Genomic DNA, 18,437 nt, shown 5'->3' with positions numbered 1-18,437 from the left:
TATATATATATATATATATATATATATATATATATATATATATTCTGCTCTAAAATATATTTTTTAAAAATATATTTATTTCACTATAAGCATCCCTGAGTGCATTTGTACTTCAATAATACAATTCGCGCGCTAACGAACCGATAATCATATATAACAACTTACCATTAATGAGTATTTTCTTTTTTTTTAATTTTAATTAATATTACATGTATATACATTACTTATTAAGATCGAGAATCAATCGCGAATAAAAGATATGGATTCTTTGAAAAGTATTTTTTTAATCAATAATAATTAAAAGGTAATTAAAAACGCATTTGTTCGCGCGTTTGACAAATTTACAATAAATTAATTATATATTAATAATATGAGAATTATTTATGTACAATTAATTTTTCCGAAGAATTCTAGCTGATTCTCCAAGTATAAGGGAATAAAATACAATAATTTATATTAGGGTATATATGAAAATTGTAAATAATCGATGATTCATTTCTCAAAATATTTCTAGCTGTTCATTATGTTTCATATCATAAGCGTTGCTACGTATATGTACATATATAGTATATATATATATATATATATATATATATATATATATATATATATGTAAACAATAAAGAGAACATATTATTCTACAATACAATATACATAAAATTAAAAAACATTGACTCTTTCTCGTTTGCATACTGTTTCTCATATATAAATATCGGTCATGCTGAGAATTAGTTCCACTTACATTAATTTATCATCAATTTAAATCCTCTTTTTTAAATCTGATTACGCCACTAATAAAAAAAAAAGATTGAAACAAGAATATATGATCAATGTGTGTGAAACTAGTCTCCTGAGGCATATAAATAATATACACAATTATACAATAATCGATTACAATTAAAATAAAGCAAAAGCCCTGTAGACAAAATATATTTTTGTCACAAATAATTTTGTTTTGCAAATAGTTCATATAAAAGATAACAGAAATTTTTAGCATTCGAGTCATGCAATTTGCTTTACAATAGCGTGCAATACTGAAAATACAAACTTATTTGTCACAATCTATCGTTTTTTTTTTAATACGCTTCTATAAAAATAGACTTTATTTGCCGAAAATTTAGCAATAATTGACATAAAATTAATATTTCTAACTGACATTATTATTCACTTTATTTATTAAACATTTAATTATTGAATGCTAGTGAATTGACTAATCTTGTCAATTCATATCCTACTTTTAGAATATTAAAACAAGAACAATTCGCTAAATAAAATCTAACGTAAACATAACAAGTACTATGTGTATAGAGAATATATCTCTATACACTCCATTTGCTGCAAAATTTGCATATATAATTGCGGAAAAAAATAATGCACTTTTATTCATCTACTTTTTTTACGTCATGCAAACCACGTATTGTACTTTGAATCATTATTACGAATGGAAGCCCAAACATGGAAACGTTTATTGAACACATGAACAAAATACGATATCCAAACGATACAAAAATCGAAGAATTTGTGTTGTCTGAATGATTATTATTAATAACATAATTATTAATAACAATCATTGGCGTCCACAGCCATTATATTTTATCAGCTACACCTATCAGTATCACACATGAGTTATCATTATGTAGGATGGCTAACGTCGACGCTTAAAGCGCAGTCGACATCTACAACATGCAAAATTTGAAAAAGTATATGTGTGTGAATTTAAATCAGATTGCATACGCGGAAGTACCATAGGTGGTGTCATGGTCCGCGTTTCACGAGAGAGAAATAAGAATTTGTACAAAGTGCGCTTATAGACTGTTCGAGTTCACTTGCTGAACGACTTGATGATCTCCGTTAGGCTCTCGTATGTTCCGGTGACGAAACCCAACATGCCGATCAGCACTATCATTACATCTTTCGTGATTGTAAAGAAATTGAGATTGGTGTTGTGCCAGCAGATGATCATGTCGATAATAGGCGGAAAGACGAGAGCAAGCGCGGTGCTACTGACCGCGCCAACCAAGGATATAAAGAGACCCAATTTCGGTATCGCCTCCGCCAGAATAACTAAAATAATTGCTCTTAAATCGAAACATTCATATGTATACATATTATATCTATGAGACCCGATCAGCAATTTAACAAAAATAATAAAAGGAAAAAATTTTTAATAGTGACTAAAATATCTACATAAATGTGTGAGTGTCAGATATATATAAAGATATATAAAGTTTTTATATTTCCTATGTTTGAAAATAGAAAATTAGTCAAAATTTAAAAATTGACAGATAAATTTAATAAAACAAATTTTATAATACATAAAAATTGATAATAGTACAAGTAATATAATCTCTTTCAGATTTTTACACTTACATGTGATGAGACATATGACGGAACGAAAGATAATCTCCGCGAATGCCGGCCACTTAAAGGGACCGAATCGATTGACAATGCTGGGCCACATTATTGCGATCGGGACATAAAATTGCAAGGCATATGTAAGCAATATGCTTAATGAGATGGCGGTCTTGATGCATTGCGGCAAACTGCAAAAAGATTTAATTTGAGAGTTAACGAATGAGAATTTATCCGTTATATTTTTTCTTTTTATAGAAAAAAGGAAACTATATATAAACATGTGTGTGTTTGTGTGTAAGGGTATGAATATGGATGTGGGGTATTGATATAGATATATGTGTGCGGATGTCGTTTATATATTCTAATTAATAATTAAAACATGCACGCGAATGAAAACATGCACAAAGCACACGTCACAAGTTCTCTGTCACAAGTTCTCATATAAATCTATCTTAGCTAATATTTATCGAACACGTCAAACAATATATCAGGTAAAGACCTTAATTGACTGTAGATGGTTTCTCCGTCCATCCTTGAAATACATAAAGAGAGAGAGTAATGAATGTTATAGAATATTTTTAATCGTAATCATACATTGACTCATATTTATTAAACACATCATGTATAGTTTATTGCGAACTTTATTGACATACGATCTGCTCTTAAGCTAATCATCTATCGAAGCGATATAATATATATTATATATCAGATAATGAGTTTTGTTATAAACTATATTTATGAAATATAATTACATTTAGATAAATTCGATACTTACACTTCCTTATTCGCGAGATTGAGCGTAACTGAACCGGCAACATCATCACCGTATTTCAAATAGGACAGGAAACCTATTGCCACGAACATAAAGCCGACTATCACCATACCAACGTTGAGAACGCCCAGCGGTTTATTAAAATTATTAGGATTCTTCATTTCGTTCTTCAGTGGCAGTACCTGCATATCAACGCCTATTAGAAACACACCGTCAGATAGCATCGGTATCGGATAGAGCATCGGCTTATTTTATCCGAACTGAAGCCAAAAGATATTAAAGTAAAATGTCAAAACAAAAGAAGTAATAGTTAAATTACTAGTTAAAGTAACATATATGTATACACTCACTAGAGTAATACCCTCGAAGGAATATATCACAGTGCCGAAAAACAGAGGTAAATTGTTCCAATCCGCAACATATCTCCTCTCACGTATAGATGGTAGGTCATGACTCATGATATACATGGTCGCGATGTAACCCGCGATCATTAGGAAATTCGCTATCGAAGATATCGGCACCAAGTACTTGAGATTTCTGATCCAAGTGCTAAGCATAATGGGTATCAACACCACAGCCATGTGCTGATGAACGCCCATCTCGATCCCGTGCGCGTCCAGCACCTATCGTAAGAAATTTAGAAAATTATAATTGCTATAAAATCGCGATGTTAATAAAAGATTTTTTTTTTAATGTTTTGCTTGCTTTAAATTTTTTTATTTATTGCTAAAAATACAAATATAATATCAACTTAAGACGTACATTTTTCTGATCTTGTTCTTTTAATAATAAATTCTTATAAAATGTAATTAATAAAGATGTAGCTGTTATTTACTCAAACATTTTTAGTGATCTTTATGCGATCAAAAATGGGTATGCGATGAGTGAACCAAAAAATATTAAAGCACGATTAAAAAAGTAAAATATAGTTAGAGAGAGATGTCTCACCTGCTTCATATTTGTAGAAATAAAAACGAAATATACGCAGCAGAATCCGAGTTGCGTGATACACAAAAATATATTAACCAATTTTCTGCAACAAAATCACAAAAGAGCAACATAAATGACATGCACATTCGCATTAATGTGCGAAATTAAAGAAAAAAATAAAAGACACGTGTAAAAGGATGAAAAAGAAAATGTGTGGGTAAATAGAAAGAAATTTATGTGAATAGCATCCAGATAAATTGAAGAGTATATATAAGTGGGAATTATAAAACAGCTATATGTGATATTTGCTGGTGTTCCTTGTTATTCGGCTTTTCAGTTTTTTCATTGCAATCCTTCATTTATTACGCACCTCATGAGAATTGAATATTTACGAAGTCCAAGCGGTCCGGTAGCGAAGCACATCTCCACGGTTCCGGCGAATCCGCTTGTGTCTGCATCATTTCCAACACGGCGCGTTACCTCCTCATTGCATTTAATCTAAAAAAGAAATTAATATTTATTATCAAGAACAATTTTATATTGCTACAACATTTTTATTAAACTATCACAACATTTATTTGTACATATACACGTAAAATATTGTAATTATTATAATTGTGATATCTTTTTTAATGTGAGAAAAAAAAGTCTCATATTATATATCTCGTTTTTTATTTATACAAGGTATCTCAAAACCACCAATCTTCAAATCATTGTGCGTCTCCCCAAACTATACAAAAAATTTATATTAAAAGGACATATAATTATATTTAAAAGATCGACAATTTTGAGACATCTTATATAATGCGTGATTATTAATTAGGCATACATACGAGAATATGTTGAGCGTGTACGCAGATGATACCGAGAAAAATTGTCAACGGTGGTGCCAACAGCAATCCGGCATTCTTAAAAGCGTCTCCCAACGCAAAGATCCCCGATCCAACGTTACCCTTGAACAGATGCATCATGGTTTCCAGGTACCTGCAGTTGTCCAATTGTCCATTAATACATTCAACTTCTTTTTTTCGACTTGATGCGAAATTCCGATTGTTGTGAAATAATGAATTAACACGTGTCATCGAGTATAAGCAAAATTATTTAATCATTACGAAATTATAGTCATAAATTAAAATGTAATTGTATCTATGAAAGTTTGGCATGCTTTTCAAATGTGCCAAATAAGAATCATTTTAAAATGAACCGAGTCAAAATTCTGGGGTCTTGCCAGAGTCATCAATTCTATTTAATTTTGCTCAAGTTTGTTATAAATTTGTTTATTGCGTATTTTATTTATTTTATATTTACTAACTACGTTAAATTAATTTAAGCGTATTCCCTTTTAATTTAAACGATATATTGCGAGCAAATGATTATTTGCAGTTTTTCCCCAAAAAAGATTATATATAAATTAAACTCTGGTAATTACAATATTTCCTTTTTTATTTATGTGTTAATAAACACAAACAAATCTGCATTTGTAATTATAAAATATTGAAATATTAGGAGCTTAAATCACCAATGATTTACACAACACTAATTATTTATATAAATTAAGATAATATTTTATATATCGTTTTCATCGCACTTCTCGTAAATTTACTTTGTAAATTTTCAAAAAAAATATAAATTTATTTTAATTTTAATTTAAAAAATTACATTTTTTGAAACTCGAAAGAATATTTTTCTGCGTCAGTTTGCCATTTACAATAACGTTAAGGTGACAAATGATGAGTTAAATGTAGGTATTACGCGAATCGATAACACTCATGCCAAAATATTTATTTCGGATCGTCTATTTCTTTCTCTCTTATTTTTTGCAGTATAGCTAAAGGAGGAATTTTGCGAGTCATTTATATTTGTAGATTCACACGTAGGTGTGAATCTACATATATCTTTACACAATCGCATTGTTAAAAAAAAACTTAGCGAGTTTGCAATATCGAAACAACATAACATTAAAACGATGAAAAAAGATTCTTCCCAGAAAAATGTAATTACGTTTCGCATGAAAAAATATAATAAGTTATAATTATCAGAATATCATAGCGACATAGCAAAGTATTCATTTCCGTCTCTAACGTTTTGCAATCATTTGTATAATTGTCGTCACCTATCTCTTATCATATTTGTTGAGGCAGGAATTTATTTGTGTTTTTCTTACTTACTTTTAAAGTGTACAATGTCATTCTCACTTGTATACGACATGTGCTAAATACTTTTCATTTTCTATCGATGCGATACCTTTGTTAATATTTATAATGTATGTTTTGTTTTACAAACTGTTTATTATTGAAAATATTGAAAAAAAATTTAGCTGCTTTTTTTTTTCTTTATTAATATTGAACTTACGAGGTAGGATGATGTACGGTGATGCCATGCTCATTACTTCCGCTCTTCCTAGCATCATTATCCTTTTCTATCGCTAAGATGGGATCTTTCGATTGAAAAGCTCCGTAAGTCCCGCCATTGCTGTAATAAAAAAAAAGTTGATATAAAAAAAATTTATATAATTATTAATTTTATCGCGGATACATTCCACATTCTAACTAAAATTCTAATTCATTCTAATTCTAAAATTCTATTTAATCGCCAAGAATAAGGAAAATATATTTTAAGCTAACATGTGACAATTTAAGTGGTTTTCCATGTACAATGACGTTAATTGCCGGATACGCACGTATGCGATTTTCAAGCGAGATAATTGAATTTCCACAATTAACGTTTATGTGATACTGATGTCTACGAGAAATACACTAAAAAAAATATTTTTCGAATTCAAACATGATAATTATGTCGTTCTTGACAACGACGTATGTAATACTTGAAATAGCGTGTCTACAACGATTTATGGTTTTTCTCATCTTAATTCAACAATTTATTCTAATATTACACTGTTCACTGATTTAAATTATATATAATGATAACTCAGACTTTATAGCAGACTTTTCTGTTAATATGTACAAACAAAGTAATATTACAGATAAAATTCAATAAAATGTAATTGATAAAAAAAAAGATAACGCAATTGATCGATTGCATAATTATAGCAAAACGTTATTAATTCGCTTATCATGGTAAAATATAACGTTGTTTGACAATCATTCGTAATAATTACACAACTAAATAAATTGATAGTTCAACGAAGTAATTAAATGACGTGACGTGATCAATCAATTAATAATGCGGCACACTTGTGATTACACTAATCCACAGTCAATTATTGTCTATAACTACTCGTAGTTGTTTCATATTAATTAATTTTGACATTACATAATAAATTTTTTTTCCGCTTATTGGTTAATGTATTTAAAAAATATTTCTATTACATAAAATGATGACTAATCAGAAAAACGATGTACGCAATGTAATTAAATAAAACTATGTTTAAGAAATGATCATATCTTATTAATTAAAAAAATCTAAAAAAAAAAAAAAATTATTTATAAACTTGTATGTTTTTACATAAATATCATATATTTACTTAAGTGACTGTTTGAATACTGTTTCATCATCGTGAATGGAGGACTTCTTTGCAGAGATCGCAGGATTACTGTTCAGTTCCATCTGTAAAATATTAGAAGATAACAATAAAAATATGCTTTAGAAGCTGATAAACATATCGTAACCGAAATATAGTAATATACATATATAAATATTGTCTAATATACACATATTACATACACACTGTGCATGTATAAATTCCAAATGCGCATTTTTCGTAATGACACATGCGTCACAAAGAGATGTCACAACGAAAGTGCTTTGTCCAACAGTCTAGACAAACTTACGACATATGATGAATGAAACATCGTATCGAGAGATGATGCTGTAGCGTCTCGCCAAGTATGTATACAAAGCTATAAAATAATCCCGCAAAAGAAACACTATACAGTGAGACTTTTTTATTCGAAAGTAATACGATTTTCTGGACATAAATTTTAGAAATAATTAATTATTTTTATTTAAATAAAATAATTTTTACACAAAAATTGTTTAATATTAAACACAGTAATCAAATTTTTCAGATATTCAAAAATGCTTTAATGAATTTATTACGCGTATTGTATTTGGCACGTGTGCTTTGTTTCTAAATACTGACGCAGCATGACTGTTGAGTTCGAGAAACGATAACAACCGTTTTAAAGCAAAATAAATATATTTTGTTAGAATTAATTTTGTGATATTATTAATTAATTATTACTTTTATTATTAATAAAATTATTAATTATTTCTTAAATAACAATCATGATGTGAGAAGATTAAACGGATTATGTGTACGCATTGAAAATATAAAAATATAATAAGAATAAATCAAGGACAATCTCGACTTCTTCAGTATTATTCCTTTATTAACAACGTATTGTCGTTCGTCAATTAAACGCGAATTGTCTCTCTATACGTAAGCCTTTTTATTGATTGATTCCTTAATTAATCTGTAGCGTACACAGTTAATCCCGCGACAGAGATTGATATATATATATATATATATATATATATATATATATATATATATATATATATGTTGAAATACCGATAGAGGAAAGAAGAAAACGTATGAGTCTTAGGCCTAAAATAACAGAAATGAATGGAAAATTTCCCTATCCCTATTCCTATCCCTTTCCCATAACAAACTTTTTAGAAAGATAAGCGATGGAGACAGAGGAAAGTTTTATGCTATCTAATCTTTATTACTCATGTCCGTTTTACATTATTAGAACGCACACGAATCTTCCGACTACATTATGTAAACTCAAATGATATTCGCGACGCGGAAGATTACAAGCGACGTTTCTTTAAGTGAAATAAAAAAAGAAATGACCTTATATATTAATCGTCATGTAAAACGCGACTATAATCATTTCCTGTGCCATTTACTTTTAATGGCGTAAATGAGTCTAATCGAGATAATCCTTCAAGTTATACACAACTCACTATCAGCTTAATGTAAACCGTACGTGCGCGTTAGGGTTGACATCAACGCTGGTGGAACAACACGCTAACTATTTACAGTTTATGACGCATATAGCACCTTACAATGCGCCGTGCTTAATATCGATCATTATCTGTGAAATCGACGCGAAACAGCAATTAATCTATTTATAGGAGATAATAACGCAAAATATTTTTCTGCAAAACCATAATTGACGTAGAAACGATGACTAATTACAAAATTGTTCGCATAATTAACTCAATACTGTTGCTACATTAATATACAGCGAGTAAAGAATTGCACACATATATATATATATATATATATATATATATATATATTTGCAATTCTTTTTGCTATAGTAACTTATATAACAAATTCGTTATTCAATACCGATGCCGTGTCAAAAGTTATTGACGACACCAATTTACAGTGAAGCAGTCTGTAAAATGTTCGAAATAACTTTATAGAAATGTCTCTCTATTTGAAATAAAAACACTATCATCACGTACAAGGCTGAGCACATTAATATGTACAATATAAATACCCCGATCTGACGGAATCTTGAAAATATTTTCGACGCGCGCTTATTCGAGTATATGTACACACATGTGTGCTATGAGACAAATATCCATGTACATATATATATATATATATGTGTTTTATATACATATATATACAATTTTCACTATCATTTCTCACACACATTTGATACTATATATCCTGAACAATACACCATATCGAATTATCGATATTAATTTGCATATTCGTACACATGACTCACTTGATTTATATACTTTATCACTGAGCAATTACAACAGCAGAGAAACAAAGTTTGTAATTTTAAAGCAAATGCAAAATAAATGTGACAATTTGTCTTTTCTATTAATCTATTTTTTTCTCAGAAAGGGAACTATAAGCGTATCATAAGTATATATATATATATATATATATATATATATATATATATATATATTATATACTTGAGAGAGAGAGAGAGAGCTGTTTATTTGATATTATTTCCGTTTAATTTGCGCGCATGATACTCGTCATAAAATCTTCGATAAAAATCAACACAAGTATAGCAAGTAAAGATATGTTCACATTACAATTTATAACTACATTTCTAATGCACATGAAAATTTATTTTTCATGTGCATTAAAAATCACATTAAAATTCATAAGAACATATTTATAATGCACATTAATTTACATATAATGAAATTTTAATACATATTATTTAATTTTAATAATGAAATACGTTGTATACGTTGAAATACGTTTGTAATACGTTTGTAATCCTATTTTTTCAAATAATAAGTTTGACTGTTCACAAATATATAAGTGCGATTAAAGAGACTTTTAATATAATTAAAGTATAATTAAAATACAATAGATTATGTTACGATGTGTTAAATAAATTTACTACAAAGTTACTATTAAATAAATATTTTTTAACAGCTCTAAGATATATTGTTAAAAAAAACGATCGCATTTCAATAAAAAGATAACAGGATAAAAAAAAATCGGCATAACATTCGTTGAAAATTTATGTTTCTCTCTTTATTGTGCGACTTAATCTTATAATCATAAACGATAAACGATAAACATATCGTCGACGTACTTATTCACTTAGTCAACTTAGTATAATCGTCGTAATTGCTTTCGTAATTTATCAAAAGTTTTTCAACATGCCGACTACGTGATCATGTCGGTCAAAGAGTCTGTCTGGAGCAGAATAGCATTATTAAGTAGAGTAAAATATCGTTCAATCAATTGAATCTCTTAAATCGTAATAATAAAGATAATCGCAATTTAAAAATTACTGCGATACGAATTTTAATTGAATGTAGCTGTCAAATTAAATTATGTAAGTTCTCGATTTTCATTTGCAAATTCCCACGATATAATACATCAGACAGTGTAGAACTGGGACAAACAAACTGTTCACTATCACGTGTTTCACTTTAGAAAGCGTCTTTTTTGACCGATGCAAATTCACTTTTTGGCAATGTTACCGTTGACGACATTACCAAAATAGAAATGTTTAACGGCTCCTCTTTAGCCGGTGTCACGTGCACTTTTATCAGACGCGAACTACGATTGCTTCAAAGCGCCAGTAATGTTTCTGCTTTTGTCAACGGAAAAAAAGGGAAAGGTGCGGGGCAAAGAAATTTGGAAAGAATCGCAAAGATTTAGAAAAGATTTCTTATAAAAATTCTTTCTCTCTAACAATAGCGACATTTCCTAAAATTTATCAGACATCATTGAAAATTACAATATTTGAACTGCGATTAGCGAATGTCGCGCTTCTGTAAAGTCTGTGAGAAATAACGCAATTAAATAATTATTTAGAATAACAGATAAAAATATTTTGCATAAGAAAAATAATACACTTTGAGTACATGTGTACTTTCGAAAATGTTTTTGAAAAATTTTAAAACTTTATTAGAAATTAAATCAATTTTCAAAAATGAATCCGAAGAATATAATAATATAATTCGGAAGAATCGGAACGATATAATTTGAGAGATAAAAACTGTCAGCGGATAACGAAGATTATCTTTATAAAAGATATAATATGTTTATAAAATAGATTGAACAGTTTATACTGATTACACGATCATCTCTTTGCATTTTAATATCTAATCTTTCACAGAAGCAGTTTTAAAACATTCAGCATTATATTATGCTTAAGCGTGTCATCGCGCATGATAAGTCAATATCATTATACGATAAGCTAACGTCCGACCAATTCTTATCAAAAATCAAATCGCGTCATCCAATGCAATCAAAAATAAAGTTTTCCGTCTCGCATAAAAATAAATAAAGAAACGTTTCGCAAGCTAATCTTCAATAATGCGAACAATATAGCAAAATGATGATATTTCTATTTAATGGAAATTTTTTTTCTATTGTGTGTATGTGTGTATATGTTATGTTATATGTGTCACTGATTTTCTTCATTATTTCCTGCCTCGATGCGCGACCGCAATCGCCAATCTAAATTATTGCACTTGCTATCCTTGAAGCATGCTACCGGAAAAAATGAACTTTTTCTCCGCATATTAACATTTACGAAGGTGTAATTCATAATCATATCATGTGATACGCACGTGATATGTATTCCGAGATATGCAAGTGTATTGCCTAAGAGGCTTTCGCAGAATCCTATTCCGTTTGCACTATAGAACGATGATAAATATCCTCGGTCGATCGCATTTAATGGCAAAAGCGCAATAAATTCGTCGTAAAATCTTACGTCGAGTGAATTGTATTTGTAATCAAATCTTATTTCGGTGCTAAATCTAACAACAGGTCATTGCGTGTAATCAACGCTTGTCAAAAAATTGCATTACGCCGAACAAAATTGCAAATAATACGATCGTGAAAAGAATTTCAGAGATAAATCGTACAAAGATTATTTGCGCAGAAAGATTAACTACCCAAAGAGAATTTATCTGCCTGATAAATATTGTCATAAAAAATGATGTCTCTCCTGCTGTCTCAATGCTGGCAAAACGCTCCGAAAAACTATACAAATTTGCAGTTAAAAACAAAACTGAAACAAAATGTCTTTCGCTAAAGCAATACCAAAGCATTACCACGTAGCTATCTCATAAAAACTTGAAGTATAAATAATAAAAATTAATGACAAATTCCACAATAAGAATTTAATAATTATATAAATGTGCGAATGCTCATTAATAGTAACATTCATATTTTGATGTTAGAGTATAGAATAGATATCGTTTCGATATAAAAAAAATTATAATTTATATAACGTAATTTTTTTTTTTTTTTTTGCAAATTCTTTCAAGATAAATATAAGTGAAGTCTAAAATCATTGTGCTATTGCAATAAACAATGAAATTGCAGATGAAATTGATTTTTTTCAACGTCATTTAAACCTTTAATTCTTATTATGCTTACGAAAATATTTGCATGTAATGGGTACGATGAACTCGTATATTAAATATCGCATCAAGATACTTTGCATCGCTCGTGAAAACTATACCAGAACAGCTCGAATTTCGAAGCACAATATAAAACAACACGATTCTGAAGCCTGTCAAAACCGCATCAACAAACTGTCATTGAAACGAATGTCATTATAAGTTATGGTATTCTTGTTAGTCATGACAAGTAAATTTAAACACTTATGTAATGTATCGATGTAATTTAAGCGCGAAAATATGTATATGTCAAAATTATATTTTAATCCATATGCACATCACATTGAATCCTTGAAAGCACGCTGATGTCCCCGTATACTTTCGCAGATCGGTTTCAAGGAAATCTACCCATTCATTATACAAAGTTATATGAATCGTTCACGATAATAAATGAGACGCCGAAAAGAAAGATCAATAACTGATCGGTCTTGTTGATGAACGTGTCGAAATACATAAGGAAAGTCGAAACGAAAGCTACAAAAGATATAATGCACACATACCTTTAAGGAAAGTCGAAACGAAAGCTACAAAAGATATAATGCACACATACCTTTTCGTAATCGCGTTAGTCAGTTGATTTGTTGTAACGAGAGAATTAGACGCGGATAACCCATGGATGGTATTCGACGCCGTTCCTACGGATATCGTGCAACGATCGGCTGCTTACGCGCGACTGAAACGGTGTCAGCGAAACCAAGTAGTATTACTCGCGCCTCAACAAACACTCTCCGAAGGCTGTCTACTTCCTTCTGGCTTCCTTCGCTCACCGCCCGGTGCTGAAATGCCTCGTTCCGCGTATGTCCCTTTATTCTTGGCACCAGGGCAGAGACCGTGTCGGTTTCGTCACGAACCGAAAATCGACCTCAATCCCGCTAGCCCGAGTAGCTCCCCTAATAGGAATACCCCGAGCTGTATATCTCAGCTGTGCAGATATCATTAGTTGTGCAAATTTTCTAGGTATCAGTTATGTTATTAAAAGAGTTGCAAAAGAGATACAAAACAAAAAACAAAATATTATTGAAAAAGTATGTATAGCCTGTTGGAAAAATAACAAAAGATTGAATAAAAAACTAAAAAAGAAAAAATTCATCAAATTAAATAAAAAAGACTTGTAATTAAACAATAAAAAATTATTAAAATGTAAAATAATAAATGATTTAATTGAAAAGATTAATTTCGCATTTTAAAAAATTATAACTCTTCTCTCTTGTTTCTAAAGCAAATTAATTTAATTAAAGAATGTTAAAAAAAAAATACGGAAATTTATTAGCGTGTAGTAGTCTTAGACAAATGAATAAAGACTTATAGTGAGCTAAAGAAAGATTATAAATGAGCGAATTAAACATTGTTTGAAAGCGTATATGAGCGTCGCGCCGATTGCAATGACCCTATACTTTCTCGTGAATGCAATCAAAGATTAACGAGTCGGAACAAAGCAAGAATATTGTCATTTATTTTGCGCCTAAAGCACGTATAAAAAGATCTTTAATGGTACGAATGCAACGTACAAGAACCGATATATATACGTATTAATAGCATCTATTATACGCTTCGATAATAAAAGAAAATTTTGAATTTTGCAAATATAAAAAATCAATGAAAATCAGAAAAGGGAATTTTTTTTCAATCGTCGAAAGGTTCACTATTCGCAGGAAAAAAGTTGAATTTAGTGATTTGATCGACGTAACGACACACGTGTTGTGTGATTAATAGTCCGCATATAAATTTAACGTTTAATTAAAAATGATGTAAAATAACACTAAAATCTAAGGAAATCCCACCTCGCTATTGACGCATGTCTCTGACACGAAGGTTTTTTTTTCCTTTGGTCCAGTAAAAGTAAGAGTGCATTAAAGTAAAGGCACCAAGGCCGTGCACGTGTACGAATCGCAACTAAAAGCGATGTGGGCGAACAGAAAACCGATGTGAGGGAGATGCAGTAGAGAGATAAGCAACATATTGTGTGTTAAAACATTCACGCATATCAAATTTGCGACTCCAAAGAAAAGAGATACTCGTCTCTAATCTAACAACATGAATACAAAAATGAGGTCATACGTACAATTTTATATGCGTGGGTTGACCTTAAACACGTTCTGCCGTAAACGAGCATTGACGTTCATCTGTATGCACGAACATATATTTGACTCTTCGAAACAATTTTCGTTCTATTTTTTAAAGTCGAGCTATCTTAACGGAAGGCGCGATAACAAATAATTAGAGCAAAAATTATTTTCAACTTGCACAACTTTGTATATATACTTGTGACATTTTTATCCTTTTTATTAAAAAAAAAAATTATAATTTTTATTTTAATAATTAATTAATTATTTTTGCTATCAAATTTTTTTTTCTTTTGTAATTAATTTTATTTTTCTCATTGATGTGTGTATATATCTATATATATATATACATTATATATATGCAAATGTATCAATAAGATAAATCCTTTTAATTTTTTAATATCTCTTATCAACAAGAGTTTTAAATATCTCTTATCAACAAGAATCTCTTATCAACATTTTATTTTTCTTATTAATGTATATATAATGTGTATATATATATATATATATATATATATATATATATATATATTATATATACATTAATAAGAAAAATAAAATGTTGATAAGAGATATTTAAGACTCTTGTTGATAAGAGATATTAAAAAATTAAAAGGATTTATCTTATTGATACATTTGCATATACAAAAAATTAAATGTGCATAATAAATGGTGCGCTCTTAAAGTTCAAGTATCATGAAAAAAAACATATCTTTCTCTTCGCATGTAATTTTCTTAAAACAGTTTTTTTACAGAATAAAAGATATGTCTATAGATATATTATGTTAATGAATTTGCGCAAAAAAGTCGCTCAAAATCATTCAAAAAATATACACAGATAAGAGATTCCCTTTGGCAACTTATTTGTTATACGCGCAAATTGCGTTAAAATTTTGCGTTGCAAAATCTACGAGATCTCTCGTGAGACACAGATATCGCGTTGCGATTAATCGGAAAGCTTTACGGAATTGCCACAATAAACAATTTCATACTGTAATATCGTCGTGCGATTAATTAATTTGCTCTAATGCAGCTTATCAGCCGCTCTGAGACAGCTATTCTATTAAGAGTCCGCGCAAAATACGTGAAACTTCACTTCACATCCGTATATTTCACCTTGAAATGCTGATATGCGAATACACAAGTTACTCGACAAATAATCCGATAAGCGGATAAGCTTGCACTCTTCAGTTTAAAATAATACACGTTTAAAAAGATACACATATTTTTCTGTATGCATTTTTTTTAATTATCACAAATTATGTGATAAAACAACTATTTTTCATAAAATTTGGAAAATATTTGTGTGTATATTAATAAATATCACATTTTTTCTCTTCGCTCCACAGATTTTCTTATCAAAATTATTGTTATTAATTTCTATTCTATTAGATAATAAAATATTTGTTGTTGCACAATTTTTTCTATAAAAGCAAAATTTTTTCTATTAAATTTCCAAATCATCATTCATAGATATTATTTTTTAAAGAATTCGAGTGACTTTCTTGAATTTCTTGTGATACTCAATCATTGTTTTGGAGTAGTGATAAAAATTTAACAAATAATATGATTATGTTGTAAACACATAATTTTTAAAACAAAAGATTAATTACAATAATGAATTTGGAATTTGGAATATGGAATATGTAATCTACTGCGCTTGTTGATAAACATCATCTTCATCAAGATGGAAAAACACCGAAAAGTAAAGACATAGTGACTTCTGCTATGTTAATGCGGCAAAAGCTATGGTCTCTGTAGCAATTTATAATATATTTCGCATAACTTATTTGTGTTAGAATATAACCGGTCCCCAATGCTATATTTATATAACCGGTCCAGTTCACATAGTTGAGGGCTAAATTTTCCACTAAAATAACACATAATGTTTAGAGAGAGATGTCTTTCTTACAATAAAAATATTTTCAATGCATAAATAAATAATTCTAAAAACTGCACCATTTAGTTTGTCACGCGCAGAATTGTCTTGAAATAATTCTTTCGGCTTTATCTACGAAAAAATCCATGTATGTAAAGAATAAAATTTGAAATTATTTTTTGAATCTATGTAGATTAAATTGCATATAGCGCGCGCGCACACACACACGCACACACACATATCTATAATATATTATTATATAAAATAGATATAAACAATGTGTGAATAAAGAATTCTAAATATAAAATAGATATAAATAATGACAAAAAATAAAGATATTTAAATTTATATGAATACTATCTTTACACATAATTATTGCACATAATGATTGCATTTTTACGATAATAAATTTTTAGATAGCATTCTTCGCTTTAAAATAAAAAACAGTATTATATAAATCTATTATTAAAAAGAAAATTTAAGTTAATTTTATATTTTAAAACTACTATTTTGAAAGTCGTGTCAAGATGTATAGTCTCTTGGAAGAGAATCCAAAATAGCTTTCTCCGGCTGGTCAGTGACCGTTTGTGTTTTTGCAATAATAATACAATAATACATTATGCAATACAATAACATATTTTGACATATGTAACAACTTAATATAAATGTACTTTCTCGAATAGAATGTTCTAAAAATTAATTAATATCTTATTTTCAATTAGAAAAGACAAATATTTCTAAATTTGTCGATAAATATTATTTTAAATTTGTTTTTAAAAAATGTTATGACTAATTAAATATTCAAAACTCAAAAAAATATTTCTTTTATCAGAGATATGAATTATTGTCAATCATCGCAAATACTTTAATCATTATAATGAAAAATGCACAAATCACATTACTTTTTAATCGAATTGATATCGAAATCGAATTGATATCGCAATTTATACAGTTTCTCTCAGTCATATCATTTTTTATAAATAAATATTATTTATAAATAAATATTATGAAAAAAATATTACATCCTTCCATCAAAACAATTACTCTACCAACAAGAAGCAATCTTTCTAATTATATTTATACTTCCATTTATATCTTTATGCCAAACAATATATATTTATTATATACTTAGATGTAATAATAATATATATATATATATATATATATATATATATATATATATATATATATATACAAATAATAAAAAAAGCACAAGAAAGTTTTTCAATTATTGTGATTCATGCCGTTTCCGCAACACAATTAATTTTCCTTAAAAAAAAATTTGGTAATACTTATAATAATATCAATACTTATCTGGAGTGATAGTATTAATATTATCTCTATAAATTTCATAATGTATCAATGATAAATATGTGATTTGTGAAATATGGTCGAAATTCTATTAATAAAAACAAAAATATGCGTGAAATATAAGTGATGATGATCAGAGAGAAACAAATGCCAAAATAAATCAGTGTGCTAAATTTATGCCAAATGAGAGATTGTATCGATGCTAATTTACAGTCAACTCCAACTTATACGTTGAAAC

General features: G+C 28.9%; 1 protein-coding gene across 2 annotated transcripts; it reads right to left on the bottom strand.

Moving 5' to 3' along the window:
- Positions 1 to 495: 495 nt before the first annotated feature.
- On the bottom strand, positions 496 to 13,736 carry LOC126857313 (proton-coupled amino acid transporter 2-like). 2 transcript variants are annotated; one of them, XM_050606615.1, is made up of 11 exons: positions 13,497 to 13,736; positions 7,542 to 7,624; positions 6,410 to 6,529; positions 4,891 to 5,041; positions 4,428 to 4,555; positions 4,076 to 4,160; positions 3,478 to 3,750; positions 3,131 to 3,309; positions 2,855 to 2,887; positions 2,371 to 2,543; positions 496 to 2,064 (listed from the first exon to the last, which is right to left on the bottom strand). In XM_050606615.1, the coding sequence occupies exons 2-11, from the start codon at positions 7,622 to 7,624 to the stop codon at positions 1,823 to 1,825; spliced, it is 1,467 nt and encodes a 488-aa protein (XP_050462572.1). In that variant the 5' UTR covers positions 13,497 to 13,736; the 3' UTR covers positions 496 to 1,822. The 2 variants fall into 2 exon arrangements, with proteins under 2 accessions (XP_050462572.1, XP_050462573.1); XM_050606616.1 differs by lacking the exon at positions 2,855 to 2,887 and having other exon boundaries at positions 13,497 to 13,735.
- Positions 13,737 to 18,437: the final 4,701 nt, after the last annotated feature.

The sequence above is a fragment of the Cataglyphis hispanica genome, chromosome 21, assembly GCF_021464435.1.
Source record: "Cataglyphis hispanica isolate Lineage 1 chromosome 21, ULB_Chis1_1.0, whole genome shotgun sequence".
Classification (NCBI taxonomy): domain Eukaryota; kingdom Metazoa; phylum Arthropoda; class Insecta; order Hymenoptera; family Formicidae; genus Cataglyphis; species Cataglyphis hispanica.
This window is presented reverse-complemented; position numbering and strand designations above follow the sequence as displayed.

Coding starts and splice junctions, on each gene's coding strand:
- LOC126857313 (XM_050606615.1), bottom strand. CDS start 7,624: ATGGAACTGAACAGTAATCCTGCGATCTCTGCAAAGAAGTCCTCCATT. Junction 5,042..6,409: donor ACCGTACATCATCCTACCTC/GTAAGTTCAATA, acceptor GGACAACTGCAG/GTACCTGGAAACCATGATGC. Junction 2,544..2,854: donor ACCATCTACAGTCAATTAAG/GTCTTTACCTGA, acceptor ATCTTTTTGCAG/TTTGCCGCAATGCATCAAGA.